This window comes from Oryctolagus cuniculus, chromosome 10 (genome assembly GCF_051225735.1).
Source record: "Oryctolagus cuniculus isolate XC-2025 breed Fujian yellow rabbit chromosome 10, ASM5122573v1, whole genome shotgun sequence".
NCBI lineage: Eukaryota > Metazoa > Chordata > Mammalia > Lagomorpha > Leporidae > Oryctolagus > Oryctolagus cuniculus.
Window position 1 is genome coordinate 76,220,657 of NC_142876.1, and position 24,730 is coordinate 76,245,386.

Sequence of the window (24,730 nt, forward strand, 5' to 3'; positions counted from 1 at the left end):
AGAGAGAGAGAAGTCTTCCATCTGCTGGTTCACTCCCCAGGTGGCCACCAACGGCTGGAGCTACACCAATCCGAAGCCAGGAGCTTCCTCCGGGTCTCCCCTGGGCATGCAGGGACCCAAGAACTTGGACCATCTTCTACTGCCTTCCCAGGCCATTGCAGAGAGCTGGATGGGAAGTGGAGCAGTTGAGTCTCAAACCGGCGCCCATATAGGATGCTGGCACTGCAGGCAGTGGCTTTACCCGCTACACCACAACACTGGCCCTATCTACATGTTTTTAACTTCACATCTTCACTAAGAATTCTTCACTGCAGGATAAAATCCCGTGGTGAAATAGTATACAAGCATCCTAGTTGTAGTCTTGTTTGATTCCCTCCATATGACACTAAGGATGTCTGTATGACCGTGAAGATTGTGCGAATTCCGTGAAATAAACATCTCAACTCTGCCCTCCAAAGAGCTCTGTCATTACAATGGGCATTCCACAACTGCTGCCATGCCGATGTTCAGCAGTTTCATTTAATATCAGAAGCAACATTGTGCTTATATGTCTGCTTCAAAAATAATCCAGGTTATCCAGAATGCCTGAGAAAATTTGCTCACCCGAGCTACTGTCCAGGGTACTGATAGGCTACTGGGCTGAAAAATGAGTGACCAGAGTGCAGCACAGAGGGAAACACCTCTAGATATCACACCGGTAACCAGCGTGTTAAAGGGAAGGACATCACACCGAGTATAAAAGACTTTGACTTTAGAAGGGTACAGGAATCCCACTGAACAGAGACCTCCAAAAAGCAGGTGTCATCTGCACTCACGGAGTCTATAGCTTTGGAATTACCACCTCACGTCCAGATTTAAAAATCTTAACCACCGAAATTTGGAAAAAGATTTTCTTAGTTTTATTGCCAGGTAAATGGCCTTTTTCCTTAAGTGCTTTTGAAATTGGTATCCGTCGGAGGTATTGCAGTGATCACACGACACACTCTTCACTTTGGTACAAACAGCGTGACATTTATGGAATTGCTACCCACTGTTTGCATTCTTGCCTTCTTTAGGTTCACCTGGGCCACCGGAAAATGTGAAGGTAGTTGAGATTACAGATACAACCGCCCAACTGTCTTGGGAGGAAGGTACAGACAACCACAGCCCCATCATCACCTATTCTATCCAGGCGAGGACACCTTTCTCCGTGGGTTGGCAAGCCGTCACAACAGGTAGTAGGGGAGGCAGGTGCTGTGGGCTTCAAGTCAGTGCTGAAGTATGCAGTTCCTAATCTCTCACCTATTCTTCTGTAGTGCCTGAGGTCATCGATGGGAAAACACACACAGCCACTGTTGTTGAGTTAAACCCCTGGGTGGAGTATGAATTTCGGGTTGTAGCCAGTAACAAAATCGGAGGTGGAGAACCCAGTTTGCCCTCAGAAAAAGTAAGAACTGAAGAGGCAGGTTAGTGTTTCTGTTTTCTGAGTAATGGGTTCATAGATTTTTCCAAAGTGTATATTTCCACTGCCCTTGGCCCTGGTCTCCAAGCCAGCAGGCATCACCTCGATAATCCATTGTCACAATTATCTGACCTTTCTAATGGCAGTACTGGCCATATGGCATTTGTCAAAAGCAACATGTGTAAGTGATTCTGATGCAGTGTGACATTTCCAAGAGTTCATTCAGTCCATCATAAATGCTCATTAGTGCATGTTGAGTGAATATGTTTTTGTCACTTAAGGTTATAATTACTATCTGACACAGTTACCCTGTTAACAGGAGAAGCACTGTTTTCATTTGTAACAAGCGTTGACAAATTGGGAGGATAATGACATTTGGGAGGTCTGCGGCTAGGAAGCCTCATTCTGCCACCAAGCTCAGTAGATGAGCTTACAAGGTTGATGAATAGCTGTGTTTTGGCCCCTCAAGTGTTAGATTAAGAAAGGATCGTTGTTAAGAATTTCCATGGGAGGGAACTGTTAATGTACACCCGAACAAAATTTTATAGTGCTAAAAACAGGAAAACTCAAAATCAGGACATGTCTACAGGCATCGCATTGCAGACAGAGCTAAAGATTTTTCTGTTCAGAATCTGTCATAATTAATATTAACTGAAATGAAGTTTGAAGGAGAGCTGATATATCACTGTGGAAACTAAGCCGATGTAGAAGTAATGGATTATGCTTCAGTCATTTCGATGATGCTGTTTCCCTCTGGGTGTTGCACATGTCTATGCCAGCTGTTACGAGAAATAGGAGGTTTGTGCCTGCCTTGGTCTTTTTTCTTTTGTTCACACCACCCATATTTAGGGGGAATCTACTATGTGCTCAGTACCGCCCAGATATCGCAGATACAGTTGTGAGCAGAACAAAGACCTACCTTTATGGAATGTACATCCTAGTGGTGTCCTGGGGTTTTCTAAGCAGAAAGTCCTCAGTGTAAAAAGGAGACATCCAATGCTTGTGTGGGATTTACAAAGGATACCTCCTAACAAGATTCAAGGATCTGAGATGGAGTCATTCCTATGTGAAGCCAAGATGGTTTTGAGAGTTATGTTTCCACTTAGAATAGTCACAAGTTAAATGTTATATTCGATTGGTTTCCCATCATCCCTGCTGGTGAATAGCTTTGCCTACTTTTACTATCTCTCATACTAGTTTGCAGAATACTTCCAACTGTTCCTTTGTTCTGACTGACTGAGAGATTTGGGATCTTTTATAATCTCACGCAAATAAAAAATATCTGATGACCTCCTCAAAACATTTATATAATTTCATGCAAACATACACATGCATGATAGTACCTCAGAAGTTCATGGAAATTGAGTTAGCATCAAAAACTTGGAATTCTATGCATGGTTTTTTTCCTAATAAGCATTTCCATGAATTTTTTTTGAAGATTCCTATATGCATGGATTTAAAAATTATTTTTGTATCAAAATACGTTGATCTTTCAGTTCCATTTTCCATGAACTGCTTTGAAGTGCTCTCATAATACATGTATGTCTAATGTGTCAAATACGAAATGTGCCGCATACTATCTTCTTTCAGATACATATTGCTGTATGCAAATAGGGTTCATCTCTGTCTCTCTGCCCTACATAGTTCCTGAGGTGCCACCTTCTGAAGTCAGTGGCGGAGGGGGAAGCCGGTCGGAGCTTGTGATTACGTGGGACGTAAGTGCCTACTTCAGCAGGGCAAAGCTGTTCTCACCATCCTCACTCACCCCTCCTAGGTGGTGCTGGTACCTGAGGAGGAGACGCTGCAATGCACTGAGGGTGCTGGTGTTGTTTGTGGTGATGGTGGTGTCGCTGGTATTACAGGTGTTGCCCGTGGTGATGGACGCACTAGTAATTAACGTTTTTCAGTATTTGTTTTGGGTCAACCACTGCTGCTTTCATTTTGTACATATTCATCTCTTTGTATCCTTATAGCATGTTGTAAATGAAAACGGTAAGGTGCAGAGATGATTAGCAATTTGCTCAAGGTCATCTGGCTGGTAAACTTGGGGATGAGAGTCAGCTCCCCAGTGCTGACTCTCATGCTACTCCCAGATCTACCACCACTACCCTGCACACCTCACCAACGCTGTCATACAATCCAGCAGGTTCTTGGGTCTCTGTCCCTTTCCTGGCAATTCTCTGAGCTCTTACTTTGTCATTAATGGGGGAAAGAATTAATTAGCACTTTCAACATCAGAAGGTACTTGAATTATCTGTATTACTTGAAATTGGTGATGAAAAAAAATCAAGAGTCAGGAGGCTGTGATGGAGTGTCAGCATTTTACGTGACCCCAGAGCACTGAGTAATAAGCTTGCATTTACTCCCTTTTTCTTTTTCTTTCTTATCCATTTTTTTTTGTTTTACCAGTTTGTATGCAGTCATTTTATAAATGTGTAATTTCTTCCCGTGAAATCTACTTTAGGGGTCAGATCATTTTTATTTAAATTAAGATACCAGCATGTTTCGAAGAATCACAGAAAATCCAGTTTATTAACTGGATACCTGTGAAGGGGTAGCATATGTCAAGGAAAAAAGCAGCTGATCTGATTGTCCCACTGATACTTTTCTCCTTTTTTAAAAACCCAACTGCTTAATACATGCAGATTACTATTTGATGACTCTTATGAAAGATTAGGGCTGTAGCTCATTCATTTTTGCCTTGCTCTCCCATGTAAGGGTGATTTAATATGTCTTTCCTTTATAGCCAGTCCCTGAAGAACTACAGAACGGTGAAGGTTTTGGATATGTGGTTGCTTTCCGCCCTCTTGGGGTTACCACCTGGATCCAGACGGTGGTGACATCCCCTGACACCCCGAGATACGTCTTCAGAAATGAAAGCATTGTGCCATTTTCCCCCTACGAAGTTAAAGTGGGTGTTTACAACAACAGAGGCGAAGGACCGTTCAGCCCAGTGGCAACAGTGTTCTCTGCAGAAGAAGGTAGGGAATGCAGGGTGATGTATCAGGGCCAACCACATCCACAAGCTATATGCTGCAAAAAGCGATAGCGAAGTGCTAGTCCCATGTCAGATATTATTTTTCCAGGAGAATAGAGACTGATGTTTCTATTAGATTTCTGGTTCAGGTCACAAAGCTCACTGTAAGTGTCCTGACGTACAGGTCAGTGCATCTGCAAAGGATATAGCCATCAGTTAAAGCTGTGGGGGACTCATACATCCTCTGTTCCACGTTGTGAAGCAGGGAATGGCTGCACAACTCTGCACAACTCTTCCTTCTTTGTGGAGTAAAAATAAGATATTCCCTTGGAGCTACCCTAGTCCTGAGTTATATTGTGGTTCCCATGGCCTGGGAAAAAGACATTTACAGGATGCCAAGTGAAGAGGAAGGACCAGACACATGGCATTCAAGAGACTTGGAATATGCAGGCTTGAGGGACGTGAGCTCCAAATGGTGTAGATAGATACACACATACTTCATTCCGAACCCATTCCCTCTCTCTGACTCTCACACTCCAGATATTGAGACAGCTACGATTTCTCTTAAGACCACTTTGAAAAGTTGTAATAAAATAAGAGAATCATATGAAACAGCCATTTTATAGAACTGAATGTTGGCTATCTCATATAATTCCCGCAATGAAAATGGCAGGAGCTACCAAGTATTGAAAGCTCACCATCTACCAGAATGTTCAGATGAGGAATGAGGAGTAGGCACTATTGTTGTTCCTCATTTACAAATGAGAAAATAAAAACCTGGTGAAAGACACTATTAAGTTTGCCAGAACCGGTAGAGTAAGTAGTAGAGCCAGCATTTTAACCCAGTGCCTTTAGTTTTAACCATTCTGAGATCGTGAAATATAACACCGCAGTATCTCACCTACTCTCTAGACTTGCAGTGACTTCTAAGAAAGTAGTCCACGGTTATCATTCCTAAAAAGAAGAAGTCCATTTTTCTTAGGACTCCCACCTCTTTCTTGTCTTCTCATTTTCACCACATACTGAGAAGGATGAAAACAGGTACAGACATCCTTCTGTATCTATAAGGGATTGATTCCAGGATACCCATGGATACCGAAATCTACTGCTGCTAACTTCCTTTATATAAAATGGTGTAGTAAGGGTGGGCATTTGTCCTAGCAGTTATGATATTGGTTAGGACTCCCTTGTCCCCTGTCCAAGTGCCTGGATTCTATTCCTCGCTCTAGCTCCTGATTTTAGCTTTCTGCTAATGTTGACCCTGAGGGGCAGTGGGGATGGCTCAAATACTTGGGTTCCTGCCACCCACATAGGAGACTTGGATTGAGATTCCAGTTCCTGACTTTAGCCTGGCACAGGCATTTGGGTAGTGAACTCGATCTATCTATCTTTCTATCTACCTACCTATCTATCTATCTATCTATCTATCTATCCATCCATATTCCTACCAAACTGTCTCCTTTTTCTGCCTGTCAAATAAACTTTTGTATAGTGGTGTAGTATTTGTATATAAACTCTCTGCACCATCCCGTATACTTTAAATTATCCCTTGATTACTTATAACACCTAATAGAATATAAATTTTGTGTGAATAGTTGTTATACTATATTGTTTTAGAAATAATGACAACCATAAAATCTCCATGTTAAGTGCAGACACTATTTTTGGGAATATTTTTTGCTGACTTTTGGTTTAATCCTCACCTGCAGAATCCATAAACGCTTGGACTGCTTTATTAAAGTGTTCACAAAAGGAGTTGGGTATGCATAGGCAGACCCCATGTTCAGAACATATCAGGGATTACAAGGGCAGGTCAAGGTCTGAGAAGCAATGACCATGAGCCAGAGAGTTTACAGACACTGCCATCCCTGTGCACCTAGGCCCTGAGGGCTCACACTGCATGCGGGAATAATCAAGGCCTTTTATCCCTATCGTCTATCCCCTTTCCTTCTCCTGTTACCATGCTCCTACGGATGAGTTGGTTAAAGATCTTTCTGTTCAAACCTCAGAAATAGATTTGGCTTTCCTAAGAACAAAAGTGAGAGATTTATTGGAAATACACAAGGACATCTCATGAAATTAAAGGAAGAGTTAAGCAGCAAACCTCATGAAGAACCTTAATCAGAGAAGCTCTAGGGACTCAGAAAATGGTCTGCTCCTCCAATGCCTTAGACCAAGGCTCTGTCTTAGCATAAATCAGCCACGGCCAGGGAGCAGGATCATTTAATACAGAAATGGATATTGAAGGAGATGAGATTCCTGCTCAGAGTGGTGCTGTGAGAAGGGACAATTACTGTGAACCCCGTAAAACTCCAAGAGTGTTTATTAAGCTCTACACATGTCTGTCTGCATCAGAAGAGCAGGCCATCTATCTCAAAGCACCCCTTCTGTGGGCCTAGGCTATAGAAAGCACTCAATCAATGCCTAGTGAGTAAATGAACTTGGCTTTGACATTTGCTTTGCAAGACAAAAAAAAAATTGGTAATATTTGGGAGCATAATAATTCCTAAGCAGCAGATGTGGGATGGACAAGAAGGAAATGAAGACAGGGCAGAGGGAACAAAGGGAAAACAGAAGAGAAGGAAGACACCCAGAAATGGGTGCAAGGCAGGAAACCGCAGGTGGCTCTCCCTATTTCACAAGGAAAGGCCCATGGCAATGATGCCACCTCTTCTTAAGAAATGGATTGGTGTCCATATTTGCAAGATGTCCTGCGCATTTTCAAACACTGTATAGAATATTTTCTAGGTTTTTCACATACATTAAAATGATCTATTGAAAATAAAAACTCCAATATATTTTTAAATTAACTGCCAAGATTATAACTGTAGTTTGATTTTTGTTTTCAAACAGAGCCTACAGTGGCCCCATCCCAAGTTTCTGCAAATAGCCTGTCTTCCTCAGAAATCGAAGTTTCATGGAACACCGTTCCTTGGAAGCTAAGCAACGGACATTTGCTTGGCTACGAGGTAATCCCTCTGAAAATTAACTTATGTTTGAATGTTCTCATGCTACCTAGTCTCCTTTCATTTGGGATTCTTCTTAGGAACAACATTTTCAGTGAAAGCTGTCTCTAGCACACACTTTCTTACCAACACATTGTCCCATATGATTATCTGTGGATACTGAATTCCACTCTACCAGTTGAATGAAAATAACTTCAGTCCAGGGAGAAAAGGAACATGAAAAGATATAAAGCAAATTACGTATCTGTAGGCCAGATATTTCAGATGCGTTGAGTTTGCACTTTATGTTTCATAGTTCATTTATGTCATTAGGAAATCACCCTCCTCTGATTATTGACTTACTTTCTTAGTGGCCTCGGTACGCTGTGGCATTCTCTTCTAGCCTCTAGGGAAGTCCACTGTCTGTAATGTAACCTGATCTTCAAAACCTTTCTGTTTGGTGAAATAAGATGAGACGTCTAAAAGAGAAGATGGCAGAAGGCCAAATGTAATGAAGTTCCAGTAAACTACCCAATAGGACATGTTTGAGTGGTTAAGAAAGAGGAAAGACGCAGCATCCTGTTCCTAAGGGTGGCAAGGCTTTGCAGGACTTTAAGGAAGAGTGAGTAAGCACAAAGAGAGGGAATACATTGCAGATTGAGCGGGCCATGGTGGAGGAGCAGAGGCCCACCTGCAGAAGCAGGGTCCTGCTTAAGTGGGGGAGGGGGTGTCTGTGGAAAGCCCAGAAGGGCCAGGCCAGAAGCAGAGTGAATTCTGAGAACAACCATTTGGACTGAACTCAGTGTTCGTAGAGAGGCCTAGAAACAGTTGAGCTGAGACTGGACAAGATAAAATAAAGCCTTGGGATTTCTCCCACTGTGATATTGTAGGAGTCATCATGATTTCATCCCCACCCACAGCTGTCTCCGTAGCAAACCTCCCCCGTGTGTGTAACTCCTGATTCAGCATCAGGCTTACAGGCTCACACTCACTTCCCAGGGCCACATCCCCCTCCACCAGCCCAGCCAGCACTACCTCAAAGGACTGCAGGCTGGGAGCTGCTGGAAGCTGAGCTGGTCAGATTCTCCTGTGAGATATTTAAGCAGTATCAGAGATTAGAGTTAGTGAGGGCAATGCTATATATCACTATGAAAAATTTGGGACTTAGCACTGACTTCTCACTCATAGGTCCTGCCTGCACAAGCAGGTCTATAGAAATGAGGTAGAGCAACTGTGTACCCTGAAACTCCAAGAAATGAGAGAGGCCCAAGGAGCTTTAAAGTGAGCAAACTAGAACAGCTCTGAAAGTTGCTCAGTTCTCAAGGGGCCTGGCTCTATTCTTTGTCATAACATCACCTTGTCCCTCTGAACTACCTTGAGAGAGTATCTGTTCCTTGTACCCAAAGCAACATTGACTTACAAAAATATTAACCAGTTAAGTGAAGAAAAGCCCGAGGGTGGTGATGCATAAATTATGCATCCTACACAAGAATTAGCCTGAATTTATGTTAAAAGTGAACTACCAGAACTCAACCTGAGCCCACTGAACCCAAACATTTACGTCTTCATCTTGTTGTGGTTTGTTTTTACTAAATAGCATTAAGGAAGCATCTACTTGCACACTTATATTAGAAACACTGGTCTTGACAAAGACCTGAGCAGAGGCAGGGTCATCCCAATTTCAAGCAAGGAAAGTAGAAAAGAAAAGTAGAACATCACTTAATTCAGCAGAGAAACTCGATCAGCATCATAAAGGAAGCCAGGAAGCCCTGGGTGAAAGAGTCATTTAATTCCATGACTGTGGTGTAAGCAGAGCTAGATGGTGGGGAGCCAGCAGTGGATCCCCAGTGGTTGGAGAACTGGCAGTGGCCTTGACATAAAGGGGTGAGGGAAGGAAGAAGCATACTTGGGAAGCAGTGCAACCTGGGACCAGTTCGGGCAAAGCCCAGTTGTGCCACTTCCTGGCTGTGTTACGTAACCTTTCCCATGAGCTTCATTCTCCTCCCCTGCAGGATCGGGACAATCATAGACCTCACCTGGTTAGAATTTGGAGCTGCGCAAATGAGGTTAACAAGTAATGTGCTTCTCTAAATTTCTGACTCATCGTAGTAAGTGATGAGTTGGTCCAAGCTATGCCTCAGAGGAATTTTTGAAATACTAATTTAACTATTTTTCCCCGATAAATATTCTCTAGCAAATATTCAGCTCCAAGCATATTTCCCACAAAGGAGTGTATGGAAGGCTTTTCAGAGGAAGAGTTGCTCTCAAGGTTCTTCCTAGCCTAGCTTTATTCCCAAAGGCCAGACTTATAAAGAGAGTTTTCCAGGCCGGTGCCGTGGCTCACTAGGCTAATCCTGTGCTTGCGGCGCCGGCACCCTGGGTTCTAGTCCCGGTCAGGGTGCCGGATTCTGTCCTGGTTGCCCCTCTTCCAGGCCAGCTCTCTGCTGTGGCCAGGGAGTGCAGTGGAGGATGGCCCAAGTGCTTGGGCCCTACACCATGGGAGACCAGGAGGAAGCACCTGGCTCCTGGCTTCGGATCAGCGCGGTGCGCTGGCCGCAGCAGCCATTGAGGGGTGAAACAATGGAAAAGGAAGACCTTTCTCTCTGTCTCTCTCTCTCACTGTCCACTCTGCCTGTCCAAAAAAAAAAAAAAAAAAAAGAGTTTTCCATGCATCCTGGAGGGTGAGAAGAGGGAAAATGTAACTGAAACAAAAAATAGAAGAGAAATTTTTGGAGAAGGAAAAAAAAAGGTCTAGAGCTTAAAGAATCTCCTGGGGCCTATACCTTTCTACCCAGGTTGGTGGCAAGACCATAAAAGGAACACCTATATTTACCCCACCCAGCAGTGATTCCCTGTTCAACAACCATGGCCCTGAACCAGGATGGAACTCAAAGGGTCAAATCTTGGCAAGGCTTTGTGCAGGGAGCTTCAGGGTGATTGTGGTTGAATTCCCCATTAGCCAAGCAGGGTATGGGATTCAATGTTGAATCAGATTGATTTAAAGAAAATAAATGAGCAGGTTTGATATGACTCGGGGCGGGGGGGGGGGGACTGAGATGCACAACCTCCCTGAATAACTTGGCCTTTATGAGCCACAGGACAGGATCATAGTTCCTGACCAGGTTGCATCATGTGGAACAGTGTAGAGAAATAAATGAGAGAATACATATACACGCACTTAGCCAACTTTGGGGCTAAGGGAGTGTTTGAGCTCTCTGGAGATGGGTAGATAGCCCAGGGGCAGGTAGATGTGATTTCTGAATCTATACTTTGGAGCTTGGTAAGAGTCCTCCCAATGAAGATATTCTCTATGAAAGAAGAATTACACCATTTTGATCATGTCAGGAAAGAGTTTGAATGGAAGAGCCATCAGGCAGTCTAATTAAACCCACACCATTTTAGAATTGGACACACATGCATTCACTTCTGCTCGATTAGAACATGAGCTGCTTCAGGGAAGGGGAACTGTGTTTGGTGATGTGTCCCACACGCCTACAGTTGTATCTGGCATGGGCAAGTCATGCAGAACACATGTGTTGATTGGATACCTGCAGCTTTGGCTCCTGTGTCTCTCTCACCGCTCTATGTCCTTGAGCAAGTTACTGAAGCTCTCCAAGGCTCAGCTGAAATGGAGATAGTAATTGATAACTCAACACTATTTGCAAGTGAAATGAAATAAAGTCACCACTGTGTAAGGGGCCCAAAGAGACTTGTAAAACTTCCACTTGTCCCAGTTTTGAATGCAGGACTTAGGGAGGAGATTTCCTTGAAAGAAAGAAAAATGAAAACCAGTGAAACAATAGAGGGACACTTTGCACAACCCCAGTGTGAGACCCTGGCTCTTGTTCCTGAGAAAAGCAGTGAGAAAGGTGGGGGGCCCTTTAGTGCAATTAATTACAGGTTGAAATGCATTGCATTTGCCTGTTTGTACAAAGAGCAGCAAACACAGTGTCCAAATTGAGCTGAATACAGTACTCAAGAAAAATAGCAGTGAAACATTTCTTCCCAAGTGCCTGGTATGTATGAAGAGAGAAAACACCCTATGAGAAAGATGCTCCAGTTGTAGTGTTTTTTCAAAACAAATTTTTTAAAAGATTTTTATTTTATTTATTTGAAAGACAGAGTTACAGAGAGAGATAGAGACAGAGTGAGGTCTTCCATCTGCTGGTGCACTCCCCAGATGGCCACAATGGCTGGAGCTGAGCCAATCTGAAGCCAGGAGCCAGGAGCTTCTTCCAGGTCTCCCACATGGGTGCAGGGGCCCAAGGACCTGGGCCATCTTCTGCTGCTTTCCCTGGCCATAGCAGAGAGCTGGCTCAGAAGAGGAGCAGCTGGGATAGAACCAGCGCCCATATGGGATGCTCGCGCTTCAGGCCTGGGCTTTAACCCACTGCACCACAGCACCGACCCTAAAACAAATTGTTAAGAACTACATACTACCATATGTGATACGGTAGTTATTTGTGACTATTTTAAAACTTACTGTCTATTTGATTATTGGGTTCCTGCTTAACTGTGGTCTTTTTATTTTTTATTTGGTGAATGCTTTATTTCTAAAACCTTTGACTATATGTAAATGAAAACTATGTTACATCAAAAATAACAAACAAAACACTATGTTGGAAAAAAAAGGAAGATTCCGTAATTGGGAAGATCATAAGAACTGATCTATGTCCTTCTACCAAGATAAAAATACGTCATTTTTTAGTTTCAGTACTGATTTGAAAATTAACATAGGCGAAAAATGACTTGGAGTATTTAATTATCAGTCATGTGGCTAACTTTCTGGGCTGCAGCTTCCCCAGTTCGGCTGTCCGATTGTTAATAGCGCCTGCCTTGCTCTCATCTCGGTGAGGGTGGATCCCGTGCCGCGTGGCATGCTGAGCACACATCATCATTAGCATCCGGACTAATTTGCCTTCTGATTTGACCAAGCAGGAGTGGAGGAGCTCATTTCCCTGGGCTCCAATTTATTTCATCTGCTAAGCCCGTGCATTCAGGCTTACATCTTTCCCGGTGCCCTTTTGAATAGGAACAAGAGATGCAGACATGAAAAAGAGGAGACAGATGCCTTTAAGTCCATGGACAGTGGGTGCCTGAGCAACAAAAGCTCCAAGTTCTAGGATGGTGTCTACAGTCAATTTCTTTAAAGTCATTTCATATGTTGAAAGAATACATTTGGGGCGAATGACCTTGACAAGTGATGGAAACAGGGCTATGCTTGTGGAACGATACCTAGTAGCAGATTTAGGGAGACCTTCACAGATTCTATGAAAAGTTTAGCTGCAGAATGTAACTCCCTTAATGTGAACAGGATTCAAAACTTACACACACGCACGCACACACTCACACACACACACACAGACTTCATTGGTGCCTTCCTCCAGCCTCCTGTTCCAAACAGCTGTACAGAATGTGTTTACTTCCTACTATTTTAATTAGACGGGAAAAAGATGTCAAATATTTGAGTACAGTTTTTTGAGAATATGAAAACTCCCCTTAGGAAGAAAGACATGCATTGAGTCTCATTCCCTGCTCATTGGGCAAAGAATTTAACTTCACGGCAGCCCAGTTCAAATGCACACAGGCAAATTGGATACAGACGATTAAAAACATTCTAGATAAATATAATGCAGGTAGAAATGCATTTTGGTGAAACAAATGCAAAGTTGGGGAGTGGGTGGAGAGGTTATGCTGGAGACAGCAGGAGTTATAGCCCTTCCTGAGTGGTTGTGGCCCAAGGGATCCTGTGATCTTGATCAGGCAACGATGCTGCCTACCAAACAGTGAGGAGTCAGGGCAATAAATATCCCAGCCTCTCTTTGTTTCCTCCTTCCCATCTCCTGCTTCCTATCTCCTAAGTCCAGCCAGAAGCCAGAGGCCTGTGCCCCCAGGGTTGGGGGCAAAGTGCAGAACAGAAGAGAGAGCTGAAGATGTCTTCCCCCAAGAACTGCTGATGCATTTCTGCCTGCCTTCTATTTATTGAAATGTGTCTGATGGGGCAAGTGTGTGGCCCACCAGTTAGATTGCCCACAGTCCACATCTGTGTGCCTGGGTTCAAACCCTGGCCCCGATTCTAGGTTCCTGCTAATGCGTACCCTGGTAGGCAGCAAGTGATAACTTAAGTAGTTGGGCCCCTGCCACTCAGATGGTAGACCTAAACTGAGTTCCTGGCCCTCTGATTCAGCCTGGCCCAGACCTGGCCGTTTTGAGCATTTGGGTCTGAAAAATGGATGGTAGCTCGCTCTCTCTCTCTCTCTTTCTCTCTGCCTCCCAAGTAAATAAATTTATTTTAAAAACATAAATAAGTAAATAATTCTAGCCTAATGGCTAAGTTGAATAAGTAAATAGATCTGGCCTAATGACTGAGTTAAAATATTTTCCTCTGAAAATCTATTAAGGACAAATATAATTCTTTTAGTCTAAAAGTGCGTTTCACTTAATACCTGTTTTTTAATGGCTAAAAACAGTGCCAATTTTCAGTACGTTATTTTTACAAACTGCATTCGATTTTAAGCTCAAATTTAATGAAATTTCTGGGGCAGTGATGTTAAGGAGGTCTCACATAAGGAACGTTAGTTTTTAGCATAACTGAATACCCGGGCAGGCATTGTAGCATGTCAGCTAAAGCCGCCGCCTCTGATGCTGGCAGCCAATATAGGTGCCGGTTCAAGACCCGGCTACTCCAGTTCCAATTCAGGTCCCTGCTTATGTGCCTGGGAAAGCAACAGAAGATGGCCCAAATGCTTGGGCCCCCTTCCACTCACATGGAAGACCTGGGTGAAACTCCTGGATTCTGACTTGGGCCTGGCCCAGCCCTAACCGTTGTAGCAATCTGGGGAGTGAACAAGTGGCTGGAAAATCTCTCTGTCTCTTCCTCTGGATAACTATGACTTTCAAATAAATAAATCTTAAAAAAAAGAATTTGTAAATACTTGTAAAAATAAAGATAATGTTTTTTTAATTAATTTATTTTGAAAGGTTAGATAAGGAGAGACACAAAGGGAGAAATCTTCCATCCTCAGGTTCACTCTCCAAATGGCCACAATTGTTGGGGCTGGGCCAGGCTCAAGTCAGGAGCTAAAAGCTTCATCTTGGTCTCCCACATGGTTAGAAGGGGCCCAAGGATTTGAGCCATCTTCTGCTGCTTTCCCAGGCCATTCATTATCAGGGAGCTGGAGGAAAGTGTAGCAGCCAGGACACAAACCAGCACCCATAGGGGATGCTGGTGTTGCAGGCGTGGATTAACACGTTATGCCACAAAGCAGACCCTGAGATAATGTTTTTAATCCTGGAATTCTTCAAGTTTATTTCTGCTTACTTACCCAGATAACAATATATTGGCTTGTAAAATGGTTTTGTGATTCTGAAGCAATTGAATGCACTATCTCTTCAAGACACCAGAGTGCTACTATTTCATAGATCCCTAGAATACTAGGACTTGAATTCCTCCTGGCTTGGTAAATCTCTGCAGTAAAACAGGGAGGGGGTGGGGCATTCTTAAACTTGCACTTGTGCAAGTCATTCAATGGTTCAACAATACCCTGGGCTTTGTCCCTGGGAGACACATTCCAAATCACTCCCTACCTCTCCACCCACCACCCATAGCTGCCTAGAGCTGCAGATAATACTCAACCCTATATGCACCATTTTTCCGCATGTGTGCATTTTTGATAAAATTTAAGAGTAAGGAATTAACAAAGACCTACAAAATAGAACAATCATAATATTATAGTTTAATGAGTTATGTACATGTAGTCTCGTCTCTGTCTCTCTCGATGACTTACTGTACTATTCTCCTTCTCACTTGTGGTTGACCTTGAGTAACTGAAACCATAGAAGGTGAAAGTGGATGAGGGGGACTGCTGTCTGGACTGGCCCAACTCAGAGAGAAAGAGCCAGGTGATGGCAAAGACGGACAAGGCTCTGCCTCAGGTGTGTGCCTCTGCTGAGCCAGGAAATGCAGTCAGTTCGCTTTGCAGATCACCTCTGAGTAGGGAACCAAACTGGCATGAGTGACTTATGACCTTAAAGGTAGAGAGGGCAGGGTTTGGATGAGAGGGAAGAGATTGAATCTCCCAGGAGTCCAGCAATGGAAAATAAGAACCACAATTTGTTCTTAAACACCTTCTCCTTTGGCGTGGATTAGCCTTTTAACTAAGTTCCTCTCCTAAATGCAGAGTGAAATTACAACATAAAAAAATCCCTGTGTTTCTTCAGTTCTGAAAAATTCTCAGTTACTTTCTTTTGTTTTTTGAATGTTGCCTTTTCCTGACTCTCTCTGTCTGGAACTCTTGTTTGGAAATTTTCACTCTACCCTCAGTGTCCCTTGAATTTGCTTTCATAATTTTTATTTTTGTCTTCAAGCTATGTTCTGGGTTATTTCCCTCTTTCACCATTAGGCTTCATCTTAACTCCATCACTGATTTTATTATTATTTCTTTAAATCTACTTTTCAGGTCAAAGAGTTCTTGTTATTTTTCAAACCTGGCTGATCTTTTCTCTTTATCTGTTAGTCTTGTTGATGGATCCACCCTCTTTTTTAGAAAAATTGGACAAGTTAGCTGTAATTATATGGAAGCCCATGATAGTTAGACTCCCCCATCCACGTCTGTGGACTTCCTCACAGGTTGAACCAGTTGAAGAATTTCCCCAAACAGGATCAGCTCACCCCACATGCAGCAAGCCAGTTAGTGACACTTGTGTGGTGGAAGATAGTAGGAGTTTATTTCCAGTACACAGAGCAAGGAGTCAGGAAACTATTGCTCAATTCCCTGACTTCCCGAGGGCTCAAAGGCAGGGAATCTTACAGATGAAAGTGGGGGAGGAGCAGGGCCACGGCCAGCTTGAGAGTGAGCCCCTGGTTGGTCCACAGTACACATGGCCTTCCTTTGATTTGTCAGGGATCGGGGCCAGCGTGTTTCATTTGGAAAGGTAGAGGGGGAGCTCTGTTCTGTCTGGGGTCTAGATTGGCTTTTATTTTGTTTCATCAGGGCCTGCTAGTTCCTGGGAAGCTGTCAAATAGAGGCCAGCATTGAGAGATGTTAACTGTAGAGGTGACCTCAGTCTGTGATGCTGGGTCTTGGCCCCAATCTTACTGCTCTTGTGTGGCTCCCTTAATTTAATGAGATAATCTTTACAGAGGGACTGCAAGCCAAGGGATAGCCTGATGAAGTCTGCATCAAAGGCACTGGGGTAGGGGCTCAGCTGCAATGTCAGCTGTCAAAGGATGCTTTGAAATAGTTGCTCCTGCTCATCATTTGTGGTGCTGTTGCACATCCTATCGACTTTATGTTGATCGGTTCTTCTCTAAACCGTGATATTCCCAAAGTTTGCTCCCTCAGCCTTGACACCTTGTCTTCTCCCTTTCCATGCCTTATAAAACTCAGATTGACATGGAGATATTCCATTGTCTTAGTTGCAGAACTTTCATTATTTTCTAAATCCAGAATACAACTAAGAAAGTCTTTCTTATTCCCTTTCCTACATATTTACAAATGCTCTGGCCCTCTGTAGACATTTCTAAACAAAATTGTATAGAACATAACTGAATACTGAGAGAAAGCTGGTGACACTATCCATGACAGTGCCTTGTTTATGTTTTAAGTTATCTGTGTATTTATTCAATTTGTTAGGTAGCACAACTTAAGAAGATTATATAATCAATTTTGACTAGCTAGCATCATGTTCAAGGTAGGCACAAATATTCCCTTTGTCTAAATATGCCTGACATATCTTAGAAACTAAGATCCAAAAATAAATCTGTCATTCCGATACATGGAGATTGCCTGAGTACTTACAACTCACTGCTATAAAGCACCTTCAAGTACTTTCTACAGATGGATTTATAAAAGCCATCCCATATGCCAATTATACATTATTTTTACTTCTTCTCTAAGTCAGCCTCCTAAGGAACACTTTCTTAAGAAATTTATCTTGAGGTAATTTGATATATCAGGATGAAAAAAAAAAAAAAAAGCCCATGGATAGGAATCTAACAAGAGATCCAAGTTTAGAGAGGATGGTGGCCCTGGTTGAGTTATGAAACACTCCCACCACCACCACCATACCTCTGTTGTTGCCTCAGTTGGGGGAGTATTGTTATTTTTTTGTTTTTAATTTGAGGAACTCAGACAGAGCTTCCCAAATGCCTTTAGTAACCAGGACTGGGCCAGAGCAGAAGCAAAAGCTGGGAACTCAAGTCAAGACCTCCCCCATGGATCACAGGGACCCAGTTACGTGAGCCTTTATTCACTGTCTCCTAGGGTCTTGCTTAGTAGGAAGCTGGAGTCAAGCTCCAGGAGTTGAACCCAGGAACTCTGGTATGTGATATAGGTATCTTAACTAGCATCTTAACCATAAAGCCAAATGTTTGCCATAGGTGATTATTATTAAAGCTCATATAGATGTGATTTTTTTTTACCCAATTTATGCTATATCCCAGACCACAGATTTTCAGGCTATTTATAACATTTTATTAGAATTATTGATTATGTGTCATGCTTAGTTAATAACTAGACAGTGGTTTCAAGTACAGTGAAAGTGGCTTATCATTTTTAAAAGGCAACTAAACCTACCAATACCTACAACATTTAATAAAGGTGAATTTAGCATGTCTACAAGCTTTTAGTATCCATGAACAATTTGCTTGACTGTGCCTTTTGAAAGACACCACGTATTCACTTCATTCCTAATCATTTGGAGTCACATCCTCCATTGAGATTCATCTAAAGACTAGCAATTCATTTCCAGAAGAGATGCACTGAAATACATATATGTAAACAATAATTTATATCGATTCAAGGGGGCCTGTAATTCCAGATATGCATATATGTGGGAAATACTGATCTAGTACAATATTAGTTCGCTAATCTGTAATTATTTTTGAAAAACCTATGATTTCTATTATGCTCCTTTTTTAAAGTTTTTAGCTGAAACAATAATTGCACATATTTGCAGTATACAGTATGATATTTGGATGCATGAACACATTGTGTATAATGATCAAATCAAGGTATTTCACATAATCATCACCTGAGACTTTTTATCATTTCTGTGTAGTAAGAACATTAGAAATCCTCTCTTTTATCTATTCTTTTTTTTTTTTCAGGCATTAATCAGGCCTTCCTTTTTTTTTTTTTTTTTTTTTGACAGGCAGAGTTAGAGAGAAAGAGAAAGGTCTTCCTTTTTTCTGTTGGTTCACCCCCCCAAGTGGCCACTACAGCCAGCGCGTTGCGACCGGCCAATCTGAAGCCAGGATCCAGGTGCTTCCTCCTGGTCTCCCATGCGAGGGCAGGGCCCAAGCACCTGGGCCATCCTCCACTGCCTTCCCAGGCCACAGCAGAGAGCTGGACTGGAAGAGGAGCAACCGGGACAGAATCCGGCGCCCCAACCGGGACTAGAACCTGGGGTACCGGCACTGCAGGCAGAGGATTAGCCTAGTGAGCCACGGTGCCAGCCAATTCTTGAAATGTACAAATGCAATATGGCTAACTAGAGTCACCCTATTGTGCAACGGAACACCAGAATTTATTCCTTTTATCGAACTGTAATTTTGTACCCATTGACCAATCTCCACTTGTTCCCTTCTGCTCCATCCCCTCCCCAGCCTCCAGTAACCACTGTCTGCTCTTTGCTTCAGTGCCATCAGCCTTTTTGGAGTCCACAGCTGAGTTGAGATGATGTCTGTCTGTGCTGGATTATTTCACTACATATAATATCCCTCAGGCCCATCCATGTTGTTACAAATGACAGCATTTTATCCTGTTCCAGGATTGAATAGTCATCCATTGTGTCTATATACCAAATTTGATTTATCCATTTATCTGTTGATGGGCACTTGGGTGGATTTCTTATCTTGCCACTGTGAATAGTGTTGAAAGGGTTTTACAGCTGCTCATTAAAAACAAACAAAAAATTACATCCTCTGTCATTTGCTTAGGGTACTAAAAGCAGTTACACTATGCAGCCCATCAACATGTTTTGTTTGAACGCCACAGTGTCTTTTAAAACACTGAGCAAACCCTTATGGGAAATTTCACATTAAAAACAGAGTTCTGCTTTCTTTAGAGGCAAACATAAGCTCTGTAAACACCAAGTCTGCTACCCTCACAGTCACCAGCAAGCAGGGGCCTGTGTCCCCAAGGTCCTTTACTGTCCAGCTTGCCACATCCCAAGACTCTGACTACTGAAGGTCATTGCCATCTTCTTTGTGCTCAAACCACCATTTACTTCTATCCATCCTAAAAATGATTTCCTATTTTTATATTTTGCTATCAAGAGTAAAGAAAAAAAAAAAACGCCAGAACAAGAAGGCCACATATTGCAAGGAAGACAGGAGAAAGCCTATTTCTTTACAAAAGTAAAAAATATGCCTATGCTTTTAATAGGTACTCCGTCTGCTCTACATATTTCTGTTAACTGTTTTGCCCCTGCTTCAGAGGATCAAATGATATTACCTGGTCTTATTCCCATACGAAGAATATGCTTTTCATGAGCTATTTGCTTGCTTATTTTGTTGCTGTTGATTTTGGTTTTGGTTTTGCTTTTGGACAACCAAGATTTTCTAGCAAAGCACAGTAGAGTGTTAATAGCATAAATTGGAGGTGGCTAAGAAACATGTATTTTTATATTTTCCTCTGTTAATCTTCTTTAAAATATCATCAGTAACATTTTTTATTTTTATACAAATACTTTTAAAATGATTCTAAGATCATATTGCATAGTTCAGAATAATGAATACATATAATATTTAATATATATTAATACTTAAAGTCAACCCTTCTAATGGCCTTATTTTCCTCTACTCCTGCTCTGCAAACACAAATGGACTTGTTAGCATTTGACTATCATTGTAGGACGGTCCAGTGGCCAGCTGCTAGCTTTTTGGAAGTTTCTTTTTACTCTATTTGGTTTTATTCTGTTTCACTTTAATTAATTTATTTTTTAAATTTTAATTTATTTGAGAGGCAGAGAGACACATGTTTATAATGGCCAGGACTGCACCCAAGCAAAAGTCTGGAGTTAGGAACTCAACCTGGGTCTCCCACATGTGGGTGGTGGTGGCAGGACCTTAATTACTTGAACCATCACAGCTGTCTCCCAAGATCCATATTAACAGGAAGCTACAGTCAGTACCTGGAGTGGGAAATCAAAGCCAGGTACTCTAATGTAGGACACAGGCATGCTAACCAGTGTCAGACAAGCCACTCTTCCCAACCTTGATGATCTGTTCTCTGACAGTTCACTTCCTTCACAGTAGAGCCTATGAATGGCTGACAGCTTTCTGGAGTTGAGCTCAGGCTGAGTTGGTTAGGAGTTGAGAACTATGTTAGATACCAGGTCCCCCTTCAGGCTCCCACTTGCAAGCCTGTAGCCTGGGCAAACTCAGCACTTACTCTTTTGGAATTTGTGTCTGTTTCCATCTGGAGTCCCTTTCCCGTGTTTCCACTGCTGTAACTCAGAGGCTAACGCAGCATCTGGCACATAGTAGGTTCTCAGTAAATATCTGTTGAATGACCAAGAAAAGAAAGCACAGCACCCAGTTTTAATGAAGGCCGCATAATGAAAAGGGCAATGTTTCATTCAGTCTTTGCACGTCTTGTGTCTTGTGTCTACCAGGTGCGGTACTGGAATAACGGAGAGGAAGAGGACTTGTCAAGCAAAGTGAAAGTGGCAGGAAATGAGACATCAGCCAGACTCCGAGGCCTGAAAAGCAACCTGGCCTATTACACAGCTGTCCGAGCTTACAACAGTGCAGGTGCTGGTCCCTTCAGCACCACCGTTAACGCAACCACCAAGAAAACACGTACGTACATTCCCCATTTTTTGAATGTCAACAAAAATAATTTGTATTAAAAATAATAACCTTCTTTATCATTTGAAATGGGCAACTCAAGTCATTAATCCCACTGGATGATACAAACCTAAATCCAAACTCTTGTAAATTCAGAGCCACACATAGCCTTGTCTTTCTGATATCCCCAAATCTTAATGCAGAAACTCCATGTGAAAATGAATGTACACCTTTTGGAAATTTTTAGTGTGAAGTGTTAAGTTGAATCTATCCACGTTTCTCTTAAAATGTGATAAGCTCCATTGGGTTTACTTTCATGTATTTCTAGTTCCCCAAAGCTTGAGGATTTCTGATAAGCATGAATAAGTCAACTTTAATACTTAAGAATCATGAGTGATTTTTCTCTACTTTCCCTTCTTGCATTATTCAAAAGATGGCAATAAACATGCAGAGGTTATCAGCAGAAGATGCTGGGCCCTGCGAACGTACTGATACTTTAGAAAATCCAGCCAGAATTGTCAGTGTTGGCCTCAGAACTGAGTCCTGCTTAGCCATGAGTTCATCTGCAGCTAAGATGGTCTTCAAGAAAGTCAGCGGATGATTTTGTAGTGTCTCACAAGTATTTCATTAGATGACTCTCACCAGTATTCACGTAGTCATTGTGTTATCTTGCTGCTTTCTCACTGTGAGACTGTTTGAGTTGCTGCTGTCATTGTCATCCTAGCTAGTAGTGATTAAGAATGTTCTAGTTCCCAAACATTTTATGGTCTTTCCCATTGTATTTACACCCACACACAATGATATTTTTACCTGAAGTGGTTTTTTTTTATTTTCAAAATGGATTAATTCAGTATATATTGACATAGCTGGCTTTATGTGGGAATGAGGCAGTTATTATGGTTGGTTGCCAATTTTTTAATGCATTTTTGCTTCTTTGTGTCATTTCAAACATCGTTTTACATTTTTTGGCTAAAATTTCTAAGAACTCCAACAATATAAAATTGGATGTGATTGGCTATTGTTAGACTTTGAAATAAATATACATAATACTAGTACTTCAGATGCTAATTAACCAGTGCTAATTTGATCAGGGATGTTGAAATGTTTGTCTTTGCATTAATGGCTAGCATCTAGTATAATGTGCACTAACAACTAGGATAATGAGCACAGCAGCACAAAAGTTTAGCAACAAAACATGTTAATCCCTTTCCTCACATCCATTTGTAAGCAGCCAGTGAATGTGACAATTTAACCTTATCCTTATTTAATTATTAGGAAAAATTTGACCTGATCATTATTTATAACACAGGGTCACTGTTAGACCAAGGACCATATTGATTAGGAAATACATAAACTGAAAATATTCTGTACTTACAACATATTTCACCAAATATGTTTGAGGTCCTCAGCAATACTTCTGAATTAATATGACTTAAATATGTATCATAGTCAACACACAGCATCTATGAAAAATTCTGATTACAAACATAAACACAGACAGGTTTATCTGGCTCTTTCTTCTGACTTAATAATTGATGTAATTTACTGACTAAGAAATTAGGATTGTAAAAGTCAGTGTGGCATCATGGTGGAATCAGGGAATTGGGAAGGGAGAAGAGACCAATTATAAATTAATATGAACATCTTGATAATGTACAATGAATTTTTTTTTAAAAAAGCAAAACTTCTAATTTAGAGGTAGAATTTAAGAGATGTCAGAGGTAGGAGTTTGTACATAATGAAGATGATCATTATGGTATAAATGGCTTACACTTACCAAGCAATTTCCAGTCGTGGTGCAAAGCACTTTCCATCTATTGATCCTAAATTCTCACAGCAACGCCACAACCTGGAAGCTATTAGCGTCCTCGCTTTAGAGGTGGGGAAGCTTAGGCACATGGCAATTTCTCAACTTGACTGCAGTCACATAGTAACAGGACAGTCGTCCAAATCCAGACATAATCTTAGCCACAGTGTTATCCTCTCTCGAAGCCATATAATTAGAATATTCATGGCTCATTTAACACCAGTATTATTGTGATTTTGCTCCATGCCTGGGAACTGAGTAAGGTAATCAAAGATAACCAGAACCCCTATGCTCATGGAGCTATCACCTGATAGGAATTCCAGCTGAATCAACCTCTTAGAACAGTGAGCTCCTATTGACACGGTTCAGCTGGAGCTTGTATGTTGATTTATAGGTGTTATTAGAGAATAGTTTCCTACACTGGGTGGGAAATGATTTTGATATTTATCAAATCCTAATCATCCTAAAATCATTTATAAAGAACATGTGTTAACTTTTAAACTTATGTTACCAATTTTTCAAACATGTACCCAAAAACAAGTACAACAGTCTTTAAAGCCATTTCTAGGGTGGCTCCTGATAGCTCTTACTGAATATGGTTTAGCTTCAAAACCTATGGCAGAATTTTGGTAAGACTCCTGTGATTAGCACTATGAAGGGAATTGGCTGTAGGCCTCAAACGTGCAGTACTAACTACTAAGGCAGCATTTGTTTTACATGATTGCTCTGTCTTCTCTGGAGTCTCCATTGGATGGAGAAGAAATCCTTTTGTGTCTTCTTCATTCTACCTTTGTGCCCAGCACAAACCCAGTACTTGCAAATGTTGAATGGATGGCTGAATGGGTGAAAGAAATCTGAAGACAGAGGCCTGCCTGAGTGCTATTGTTAATCAAATGTGCTTCCCCCTGATGCCAGGCACATTGCGCATTGGAAACACACACTGCTCTGTATAATCTTGCCTGAAGTCTCATGTGCTCCTCATCATGAAATTCTGTATGCAAGGCTTTGTATCAAGACAGATATTAGATGATATTTCTGATTAATGTAAAATAACACAGGGATTCTCAAGATAAATACTGTAGCTTCCATTAAACACTTAATTTTTGATATCCAAATACTTATGCTTTCTAAAAGCATTTTACGTTAAACACTAATTAGCCACTTTAAGTAATCAAAGATGAGCTTCTGTCACTTGCCACCCGAAGAGAGTTACTCTGAACCAGTGTCTTCCATCTAATGGAGCTGATGAGGGAAATTTGCAGATGGCTGAACATGATGGAATTTGTTGGTTTCTAAAAGGAAACATATTGAGAGTTTTATGTTCAGAGTTTTCAAGAAAGAATTTCTAGGACAAATATTCTGCTTTGAATAATTTGAAAGTCAAGTATTACCTCTGGCTTTTAGTATAAATAAATCCAGACACTCAAACAATGCCTTCAAGAATCATCTAATAAGGTATCAAAACTATTTTTCTAAAACTGAGTTATTGATTTCTCTTTCCACCCCATTGTAAACCTATCTCTTCTACAATATTCCCCATTTCAGTAAATTCAACTCCATTATTTCGGTTCTTCAGGACAAAAATCTTAGCATCACCCTAACTCTTCCCTTTCTCTCATACCCTACAATGTGGGCAGACTCTGGCTTCTAAATATATCAAGAATCTACCACTTGTTACTGCCTTCATGCTGCCACTCCAGCACGAGCTACTTCCATCTCTCACTGTGTAGCCAATTTCCACCAAAGTAATGCTGATGATGTCATT

At 41.7% G+C, this 24,730-nt stretch overlaps 1 protein-coding gene and 1 long non-coding RNA gene across 5 annotated transcripts in view; one reads left to right on the plus strand and one right to left on the minus strand.

Moving 5' to 3' along the window:
* The window catches only part of CNTN3 (contactin 3), a 423,344-nt gene that overhangs the window by 385,530 nt on the left and 13,084 nt on the right, over positions 1–24,730 (plus strand). For all 4 annotated transcript variants that reach the window (XM_051851466.3, XM_089305416.1, XM_008260940.5 and 1 more), the window contains 6 exons: positions 1,056–1,214; positions 1,296–1,445; positions 3,086–3,156; positions 4,188–4,422; positions 7,272–7,387; positions 20,984–21,170. In XM_051851466.3, the coding sequence (XP_051707426.1) occupies positions 1,056–1,214; positions 1,296–1,445; positions 3,086–3,156; positions 4,188–4,422; positions 7,272–7,387; positions 20,984–21,170 (918 nt within the window). The remainder of the gene's footprint in view (positions 1–1,055; positions 1,215–1,295; positions 1,446–3,085; positions 3,157–4,187; positions 4,423–7,271; positions 7,388–20,983; positions 21,171–24,730) is intronic.
* On the minus strand, positions 27–23,063 carry LOC149124294 (uncharacterized). The gene is made up of 3 exons (XR_016214188.1): positions 22,936–23,063; positions 20,761–20,870; positions 27–165 (listed from the first exon to the last, which is right to left on the minus strand). It is a non-coding gene; the product is annotated as an uncharacterized LOC149124294 (long non-coding RNA).